Source organism: Limulus polyphemus, unplaced genomic scaffold (assembly GCF_000517525.1).
Source record: "Limulus polyphemus unplaced genomic scaffold, Limulus_polyphemus-2.1.2 Scaffold804, whole genome shotgun sequence".
Classification (NCBI taxonomy): Eukaryota; Metazoa; Arthropoda; class Merostomata; order Xiphosura; family Limulidae; genus Limulus; species Limulus polyphemus.
The window spans coordinates 396,434-407,138 of record NW_013666414.1 but is presented as its reverse complement, the minus strand read 5'-3'; the positions used below and the strand labels follow the sequence as shown (position 1 = coordinate 407,138).

General features: G+C 33.2%; 2 protein-coding genes across 3 annotated transcripts in view; one reads left to right on the top strand and one right to left on the bottom strand.

The window, feature by feature from the left end:
* LOC106460614 (neurofibromin-like) overlaps nt 1-3,958 on the bottom strand; it is a gene marked incomplete at its 3' end in the record, with an annotated part of 20,405 nt that extends 16,447 nt beyond the window's left edge. The window contains exon 1 of the mRNA XM_013920335.2: nt 3,820-3,958. Within this exon, the coding sequence (XP_013775789.2) occupies nt 3,820-3,903 (84 nt within the window). The remainder of the gene's footprint in view (nt 1-3,819) is intronic.
* Nucleotides 3,959-4,010: 52 nt separating this feature from the next.
* Nucleotides 4,011-10,705, top strand: part of LOC106460621 (protein spinster homolog 1-like) — a 40,319-nt gene continuing 33,624 nt past the window's right edge. For both annotated transcript variants that reach the window (XM_022387384.1, XM_013920347.2), the window contains exon 1: nt 4,011-4,449. In XM_022387384.1, coding sequence (XP_022243092.1) covers nt 4,089-4,449 — 361 coding nt within the window. In that variant the 5' untranslated portion in view covers nt 4,011-4,088. The remainder of the gene's footprint in view (nt 4,450-10,705) is intronic.

Here is a 10,705-nt window from a genome sequence, read left to right as displayed (position 1 = left end):
GTTTTGTTTAAGAAAGGACTTGTATCGCTAAAGTTTCTGCGGAAATAATTTTTACGGAAAATTAATTAACAACCAGAGACGTAACACAGTGTCTGAAGTGGGGGAAAATAAAGAAAGCATAATAGTTTGTGAACTTTTTGAAGCTGAGTACTATATTTCTTGTTTTTCAAGTGTATTCTTTATTTATTATTATAAATGTGACTGAAATGTAAAAATTGGAAACTTATTAAGTTAGATTAGGTATGATAATGAGAAAAAAATCATAAAAATTCTTTACTAAGTATACTCATGAGCAGCTTGTGCATTACATATTTTACTACAGTAATGTGAACTGCACATTTGCTGAGTGATTTACAAATTGCATATTGGGATTATTAGTCAGACATGATTCAAGTGGGTAATAGAACAATAAAATTAAGTATAAACAAATGCATGCTGTTACAAATTATATTATGGAAACTCTGATGGTTACTTTATGGTCGTGAATTTGGTCACACCATCCAAGTCCATAGCAAGAGGGTTTATTTGCTACATCCAGGTCCTTCTTTGCCTCATTCGCGCCTTGCTCTTACACAACAATTTAAGAAGAAATATATAGTTTTATCTCCCCAGTCCCTTGCCACCATAAAAATTTATTGCATCCGCTATTGAACCTTTCCCTTCTGAGAAGCTTACAGTCTAGTCAAATGTACTGGGATGTTTTTGTGCTCTTTTCAAAAGAAGTGGGATGACATCCTGCCTCATCTTGCCCTTTTTCCAGCACTGAAAAAAACAATGGTGAATCATTCAAAGATGGGGTAGGTTCAGCTGAAGTAACAAAAGCAGTGGGTTAGGAATCCTGGATCTGAGATCAGAATGGATCAACTATGTGGTGCACGATAGCAGTAATATCTCTGACTGTCAATGTCACCAGTTCCCATGAACTGATATAATGTTGTGGTAGTCTGTTTTTGGAAAATACATAAAAAACATTTGTTTTTTTGTTATAAGTCAGAAAACAATTATCCAAGTATGGCAATGATGCATAGGTTTAATGGTGACCTTGAAAAATAGTGGAAAACCCATATGTTGGATCAGATAAAGAAAGCACTGAAAAAAATTCATATCTTTTAGTCTTAAGGTCAATTAATCAATATAGTCACCCTTATTATACAATATGCTGGAAAAAAAGAAAAAAACACATTTATGTAGCACAAAATTTGTATATCTAGCTTAAAATCTAAGTAATTTCTAAAATGAAAAATAATAAATATTCTTTACCCCTATAACCACATCTGCCTAGATCTGGCATACAGTATTAAAATATAACTGGCTTGCTGTGCTACATTATATAGAAGTTACATGGTTAGAGTCATCCCATCAATTATTAAGAGTAAAAAAACAAAAACTGATCAAATAAACAGGAAGTCTAACGTGTGAATGACTGAATAATTAACCCAACAATCAGTATAAGCCACAGGTTTAAATTTGCAAGGCCTAATAGGAACCCTGTAGGTTCTTGGGCAAAAGGCAAGAAATAATTAGAAAGGAATGACAAAATGACTAACAAACTAAACATCCACAGATGGAAATGAGTTAGAAGATAAATGGATAGAAGGAATATAAGCACAAAATTTCAGCACAAGATGAAGAAACACTTGAAAAAGAGAAATGACATGGTTGGGAATGTAAACACGAATATTAGAGCTGTCAGGTTTAAGCTTTGGAAGCTCAAATTAAGAGTTGTTGCTTAACACATTTGTTCCCGGGTAAAATTATAAATTTATGAAATATTTTGTCTGATGCTATGATGTTTACTGTTCATTTAATTGGGCAATAAATTTTGTTGGTTAGAGGATACAGGTAATTTTTAGTTGTTTGGAGGGTGAATTTGAAGGAACAATTTGTATCTTACTTTTCTTATGTTCTTCTTTTTTATTTAAATGTAATTAAACAGAGCATCTTTAGCTTTTCATCTAGACAGTTAATTAAGCTGAGGTTTAATTAGTTATCTAAAAAAAAGGTGATCTTCATTTACCATTTCCGTCTGGATATGATATGACTTATATTAGGATTATATGTCAATTTTTTCATAAGTCTTGTAAACTAAATGTAATATTTATTAAAAAGTTTATACTTAAATCTGGAATTTTAGTTATATCTAAGTATGTTAAATTTCCTTAATATGGATGTTAGAATAAAAAAATCAGTAATAAGTTGGATGCTTAGATGTTAACTACTCATTTCCAGATGATTCAGAACACTATATCATGTTGTATTTATAATACTGTTACTTCACTTTACAGTTTTTATTATCTGAAAAAATTACAGGTAGTACAAATAATTCATGAAAGTGATATTACAAACTTCTGTACAATAATAACAGCTTTTATTTACTGTTAAAACATTAAGGTTAATGATAATTATTATACTATTACATATATTTTTAGATTAATATTTCTTTCATTAGTGAAACTATTTGTATTCTACTCAAATGAGTTTACAAAACATACTGTGTGATTAATAATATAAAAACCACACATACAGATTTTGACACACTAACTACCGCAAACATGAGAAATAATTTTGAAATACAGGTCTGTTAATTTGATTATTTTGTACAGCTGTCTGAAGGATTAAGTCCCGAAGATAAAGGTGCTCTCAATCTAGGAATTAGACTAAGCAAAACATAATAAAATTTCTTAAGCATCTAGTATACTATAACCATTAGTTAATTTTTTCATGACTCAAATTATTTAATATTATAATAAACAAGTTCTGATTTCTAACATACACACAACAAGAGACCATTCAATCCTTCAAGACTGTTCTTGCACATTCACTCTTGTGAAAAGTAAAACATTTAAACTCTTTATTTTTCAGAAAATCATCAATTCTCCTTCTAAACTCTTGAAAATGGCTAGCCTCCATTATTCCAGACAGCAACTAATTCTGTAATTCAACCATGCTATTACAAAATAAATCTCCTAACCAGAGCCTGGCCTGTATTTTCCCAATCTTAAATTTGTTTTCTATCTCTCATCTTAGTATATTCACAATACAATACAAAGAAGTCAGAAGCTTTCATCCTATCAGTCCCCTGGATCATCTTCTAAACTTCAAATTTCAACTAGGATAACCTTCAATGAGAAGATAACTTAAAAGATTTAAACCTATTCGTATAAAATAACCTTAACAATACCATTCCTGGGAACATCCCGATAACCCTCCTCTGAACCTTTTATAAGAATAAGAACAGAAACATTTATAGTGATCATTGTTATTGTTAAAAAGGCATGAGATTGTCTTTGTTGTGATATTATTTTTAATAGTATAATAGTTAACACACACTTAAAAACCTTGATGAAAGATTAATGCTGGGAATTTTTATTAATTAACTCCTAAAAACTAAGTAACATTGTATTTCATTATCTAATCAATTATATATTTTTTATCTTTCAGATTTTAAGCTACAACTTGAATTCCAATTTTGTTATGTTCCATTTCAATATATATCACATGCCTATGACAATGATGTTACATTTACTCTCAATCTCATTTTAAACAGACTGAACACTTTGTTCTGTTGGTTTCAAATATTTGACAGATAAGCATCGGAAGAAAACGCGATAAGGCAAGCTCCATTCTTCCAGTTCCACCATTTTGTATCAATGAGAGGGTGTACCCTTTCTCTCCATTCACAAACTATACTGTGAAGAGCGCCAAACCTAGCATCTATGTATTAACTACCAGTATTATCTACGACGACTGCTATTCGGGTTATCTGGTCACTGGCTTAAGGGTATCGAAATAAATATCACAACACAAGACAAAAAATACCTGTTCTTCAAATCTTGTGATGAGGGCAGAAACCCATTCCACTGGCTTTTGAGTGGCCATTGTGGAGAAATTTTCAAAGCACATTAAATGAGACAAACAATTGATTACTTCTCCTATAGGCTAACCGCCACCATCTTGAGAAAAATAAAAAATGATTAAATGAATGAAATTATTGCGCATGCTCACAATTTTTTCGTGACATCGGGATTACAAGATTCAATATGGCGATTTTCTTTAAGGGAGAAGAGTTTGACCTTCTACTGTAGTATATGCGCCTTGAGTTACCCATTCACATTTTCGTAACTCCTATGTCCCAAGAAGATCCAGAAAAGTCATTAGGTCTGTTAAAGTTGAGCGAGATGGTTAGAGGAACTGCATTAGATTATAATTATCGTCCAGAACTGCTTTCGGGTAGCCACAGCGGAGAGCCAGATTTTATTCCACCTGTAGATGTAAGATATCCCGCTAACTGTCAACATAATTCGCGTACACATCCCGAGCGAAACTCGAGTTTAGGCATACCTACAATTTCAACAACTGAAGAAAGACATTCAAAACGAGCGTATATTTCAGTTGGAATCCTATGTTTTATCAATCTCATTAATTATATGGATAGATTCACAGTTGCAGGTAAGGGATTTTTATTATTATGAATTGAAATAGTTTAATGTTAAATTGGTTGTACTAGCTATCAGTTTAGCGACGAGTTACACTACCCACAAATAATGGCTGCATCAAGCATTTATTATAATTAACATATAATTGAATTGAAGCAAATTAAGATTAAGTTACAGTACCACAAATTGGCACATTACCAGTAAGGTAGCTACCTAGGGCACTCACCAGGAGAAAGGAGGGGCATAAATTAATATTTATATTAATAGTTTTTCAAGATGAACCAGTGAAACTTGCATGATAGACTTGTTAATGTTTCTTTTGTACAACTTCCATAAATTTTGTTTAAATGTCAAATGCTCTGAGGGGCCCCACTCTATCATGTCTAAAGCCCTTCAGTGGGTAAGGTTAGTTCTGGACACATTGACAGGAAAAACAAAAAAAAAATCAAATTTTCTGTGTCTAATAACCACATCTAAAAAAATAAAGACAACAGAACACCATATTCCTCAAGGCTGTCCTTGCACACCCACCCTGAAGAAAAGTAATAATTTCAACACACTTTTCATTTTCAGGAAATTATTGATTTTTATCTTAAACTGTCAATAATTACGTCCGTGAGCCAATCCCTTGCTATAAAAATAAACTGTCTTAGCTGGAACCTAGCTTGCATTTTCCAGATCTTAAACATGTGTCTTATTATCTTATAGAATACAGTGCTGAGAGATCAGAGGCCTTTATCCTTTTGGTATCCCAGATAATCTGTCATGTAAGCTTCAATAAAATAACCTCTTACATTTCTTTTCTCAAGATAAAATTTGTTAAGAAATGTTAACCTATCCTTGTGATATAACCCTTCCATGCCTAGAATCATCCTGTGTTCATGTATTAAAAGTAAGCAAAATGATAAAATAGAGATTGGGTCCTTTAGAGATGCTGATGGCAAGGTTTTTGTTGAAGATTGTAAGATGGCTGAGCTTTTAAATGTTCTCTTCTATTTTTACAAGGGAAGGTACTATTATTCCTAGCACTGAGTGTTGTATGGGAAATATTGGAATATCCTTTGGTGGTAAGTAGAAATATTAAATTGAAGCACCAGGGCCGGGTAAAGTTTTTCATACGGGATTAAAGGAGGTTAAAGATCACATGTGCAAGCCTTTCTTTCTCTCATTTGTGGTAGATCAATATACAATGGACAGGTGCCTCTGGATTGGAGAATTTCTAATATTTCTCCTATTTTTACAGGGGTGATAGTGTTTGATCTGGAAATTACAGGCCATTTCATCATACTTTGTAGTGGGAAAATTTTAGTATGTGAAATAAAAGAAGCTTTACAACATTGGTGAAATATGGTATCTTAAATTAAAAATAACATGGATTTACCAAAGGAAAATCTTTTCTTTTTCATCTGCTAGTTATTTTTCAAAGATGTTATTTGTTATCTGGTTGATGGAATTGAGTGTATTTTTATTTCATACAATCACACTACAATCCAATTAACTTTTTCAGCACGGGCTAAGTCCCTGAGACTGACCTCATAACCATTTCGTGCTTGTCATAGTTTTCATTCTATAACTTTTTAATTAGTAAGCAAATGTTAATGAAATATGGCACATTATCAGTAAACATTGCAAAACTTTCATATGCATAATATACATTTTTTGTTATTAAGTCTTAAGATTTGTAAAACAATGTTTTTCTCATTCCTTTTTTTTTATTTTTGCGTGTTGCCTATTTAACAAGCAAAGTAATTTTCGTTTTAAAATTAAAAATACTTTTATGCATCAGAAAATTTTCAAATTTCACATGCAAAATCTTTGTAATGTCCAGATAGCTATCAAATGTTTCTTAAGAAAAAACTTTATATTTTATCTGTTATTTTCAGTAATTAATCTCTTTATGGGTTTGGTAGATTTGACCAGTCTCGTAACCACAATAAATTATTAGGAAATAAATATAGATTATGCCTCTTTCATTCTAGAATGAACAAAAATTATAACATGAAAACATAAATTTTTAGACTAAATAGCTTAAATCTCATAACGTTATACATTTATATATATTTATTATGTTTATTACATTGACCTTTCAGCGATGCCTGGCTAACAATACGGAAGTTACAGGGACACAGCTCATGTGCACTCATGTTACCATATCCAATAACATAAAACTGACCTTTGGTCTGTACAAAGTAATTTGTCTTGGCTGTGTTTTAGTAGACTGGTATTTTGCAAAATACATTCACATGTCAATTATTACACATTATATATGTATATAGATTATTGCTATTTTGAAATAAGTTCTTAAACATATTTTTCTTAAAACATAGAACAGTAAATAAAGAAGTAAAGCAAACAATTATCTCTTCTAGTTATGACCTTTGTACTTGGCTGCTGTTTGATGTAGGTTGCTAAGCCTTTTAAAATTTTGCATGTGGAGGATATGAAACAAAATACTTTTTTTATGTTTTATATATACATTTGAATAACAAAAAATTCATAAATTAATACATCAGTACCACAGAATTCCAGTATAATTTATCAAGCTTGGTAACTAAGATGTATTTTAGTCTAAAAAATATGAAATTTTGAGCAGACTAAAGACACTCTACCTCCTTGAAATCTTGGTTCAAAAGAAAGAGATGACATCCAAACATGTTATAATGGCTGAGAAAGCTATTAGGAGGATATTCTGAGCTTTTGATTGGTTATTCATGTCATATATAGAAGTAAGTGTATATCAGGGAGCGTTTCCAACAATGGAAAGAGGTGGGTGTGGTGCCACTGTGTCTGATTTATTACATGAGGAATATCTTAGAAAATTGAAAAGATAAGAGGCTCTTATTTTATATTCTAGCTTGTCAATATATGTAATTTGAGTTTCTAATTTGTGCGAAACTAAAGACTTAGTATTTTGACTTCACAAATATCTAATTTGAACCAGTGCTGCATTCTACATGCCACATGACACACAAAAATCGATGTTTAGCTGTGTTTTTTTAATATTTACTTTTAAATAAAGAAATTGAGTAATGTATAGTACTAAAATTTGAATTATAATCTACAGTTTGATACCAAATTTATTGACATAAATTCATAAAATAGTAATTCAGTAAAATTTTTAATGCGAGTCAAGAAACGTGATGACATGACATTTTACCCTTGACTCATCTGGAATGGGTTAACTAGTTTTTCTGATATGGTACATTACCTCTTAGTTCTGCCCCTTATATGCACAAATGTTTTGGCATTCCACAAGCTTTGAACTCCCACGTACTTCACGATCAACTTGGTTCAACTGTGTCTCACATGTAAATCATCATGCGACAACTTTCCACTAGTAGGAGTGTGACATACCCTCCTGATGCATGTAGCTCTCTGTCTATTCGATTCTACCAAACTATCACTTTTAGTTAAGCAGTGATTGAGTGAAAACATTTTTCAGTTGCTCTCTTTTCACGTATTCATTTAATTTTTTCTTTTTACAAAGTAGTGATTTACTTGATTTATTCATTTACTACTCTAAGTTTTCTGTAGTAGTTTGCTGCAATAACTTACCTTTGTTTATTGATTTTTTTTTTTCTCAATTTAGACTTCACAGTTTAAGATGAATTCTGAAGTTTGTGTTTTACAGCTTCTGATATTTTTACCACTACTTTGAGTGCTTCAGGTCTGGGGGTCTTGACTGAGGATTTTTTGGCAATTTTTGTCTGGAGGTTGATTGTTATATGAGTTGTCGTCCTTCTCCCAAAAATGTATGGGTTCTTCCTGCATCGTTCAACCCTGTTCATGCCAAGGAGGAATTTGACAGACTTTTTCCTTCTCATAATTATGTCGTGCCCTCCCATGCCTCTCCTATGGAATCCACTAGGTCTAACTCTGCTTTTTTGGATATGCTTTCTCAGGTGTGTTCCATTTTCTCGTTTTCACCAATTTCATATGATACTGCCCCTTCCTTGTTACATAACCCATGTCTACTTTGTTTTCCCTCTTTTCCTTGACATCAGGGTTCATGCTGATCATTTCATTTCTCAGTTGAGGGCTGGTGTTAGTGTGCCTTGTCCTCCATGGTCTTATGATCATTATGCTTTGGCTTATCAAATCTTTCTTGGCTCCCAGCAGTTGGAGTCACTTTTGACAGTGTGGGAGCCATCCCTGAAAATCCTATCCGTTTTTCCCATACCCAGATTTCCACTTTTGTCTTACCTTTACTGCTCTTCTATAGTACTTGTCCAACATACATTTCCTTTCTGAGGCATTCCACTGATCTCCTGAGGGGTTTTAGTGGGAGATCTATTCTCTCCTTACCTCCATGTTTGTGTGATTGTACTCTTCCACCCTTTCCTTTCATACATGGTTTCATTGCTGTTGGGAACTTAATGGGAAGAATGCTGTCTCGTCACAAGTTCATCTACCTTCCACTTATCTTTGTGACTTACTGGTGGCTCTTTTTTTCTGAATTTGAAATCACATGTGGAATCTGTGAGACCACATTCGACCCTTTAGTCTTTGGTTACTGGTTTGTTTCATTCTGGTCCCATGACCTCTTCCATGGTAGTTTCTTGTCCTGCAACCTTCCATCCTTTACCAGTTCCTACCATTAGGGGGTTCAAAATTTCACTGTGTGCTTCAAGGCTTATTGTTGCCAGCAGTTCCAGTGATTATCAGGTCTTTTCCTGATCACTGGGAGCACATTTGGCCAATTTTGTTCCCATATGGCAGGTATTCACTACCAATTCATGGGTGATCCCAGTTTTGTCAGAATGACTTTTCATCCATTTCCTTTCCCCATTACCATTGTCTCCTGTACTGATTTCCTTTCCATTAACTTGGGATCCTACTCTGTGTGTCTCTCTGAGACTGTGCAGACCCTCCTATCAAGCCTGTCAGCCAGCTTTCTCCAGGTTTTTACTTCATGATTTTTGTTGTCTCCAAAAGAAATCAAGGGACTGGCATCTTAGCCAAGACTGGACCAGCCAGTACCTTTTGTGTTCTTTCCAGTATTGTAGACCTCCTTGTCATGCAGTTCTTCCAGACTGTAATGTCAGTATTGTTCTTCACTGCTATCCACTCCCTCTGTTTGAACTTTGTCCTCTTGTCCTACCTTCAGACTTATTCCTACTCTTTTTAGTCAGTCTGATGTATTTTCCATCAACATTTCACATACTTTTTCCATTCCACGTATGTTATACTTTATCCAGAACAATTTTTCCTTCTCAAAACTTTGGCGGCTTGTGAGGGACATTTTTCCTTTTTGCTGATTTCACTTCTATCCATTTCTCACCTTTATTCCCACCTGATCTGGATAGAATTCTATGTTTAGTACGCGCTCCTCATTGTCACATTGCCTGCATGGCCCCTTTAGTGGTTCCCATTCTGACCTTTTCATTCCCTGTCACCATTCATCTTATGTGATTTTTCTCCTTCTACCCTTCCAAGTTGGGCTCATCGATTGATTTGATTGGTTTATTCCTCCCTGTCTCTTTTTTCCCAAATTCTGTTCCAGGTGTCATAAGATCAGGCACCATATTTTTTTCCTGGCATTTCACTTACATCATACATTGGAGGAAATTTCTCAGTCAGGCACATGGACTATGCCTCTTAAGTTTGTTTCCTCCAACCTTCATTGGGTAGCTGTTTCTTCCTTGTTGGGGTTCTGTCTTCAGCCTGTTCCCATCCTTCAAAGTTCAGTATGGCTGTGAATTTTATATTTTTCCTTCTTACTATCATTACTTAGTAAGACCCACACTTCTGTTGTTGTTGTTTTATAATTAAAACATACTAACTGGTATATAAATATTTTATTCTGATATTTTGCAAAGGGCTTTAAAAAATTAAGTTAAAGTTACAAATCAAGATAACATACATACAAAAGGAGCATCAATGTATAGATAAACAATATCAAACTGTTGTAAGTTATGCACTGAGAATTATATGTACAGTTGTATGCAAATCACGCTTAGATGCAAAAATGAATATTTAGTAAAAGCTACTCTGAGGTATTATAATCACATCAGTTTATATATTAAGAACATACAAACTATACATTTGTTCACTACTCACGAATATGTACACTGAAGACTTTATACATGTTTATACAAATACAAAAATAAGCTAAACACTGTTACCAAACAATTATCTGAAGATGAATAATCCAAGTTGTATATTATTCAGTGAAATATTGAAAATTGTATACATAATTCTTGAGCAGAAACTAGAACACAAAATATGATAAAAGTAATAAAACTGAGCACAGTAATGTATAATAAATA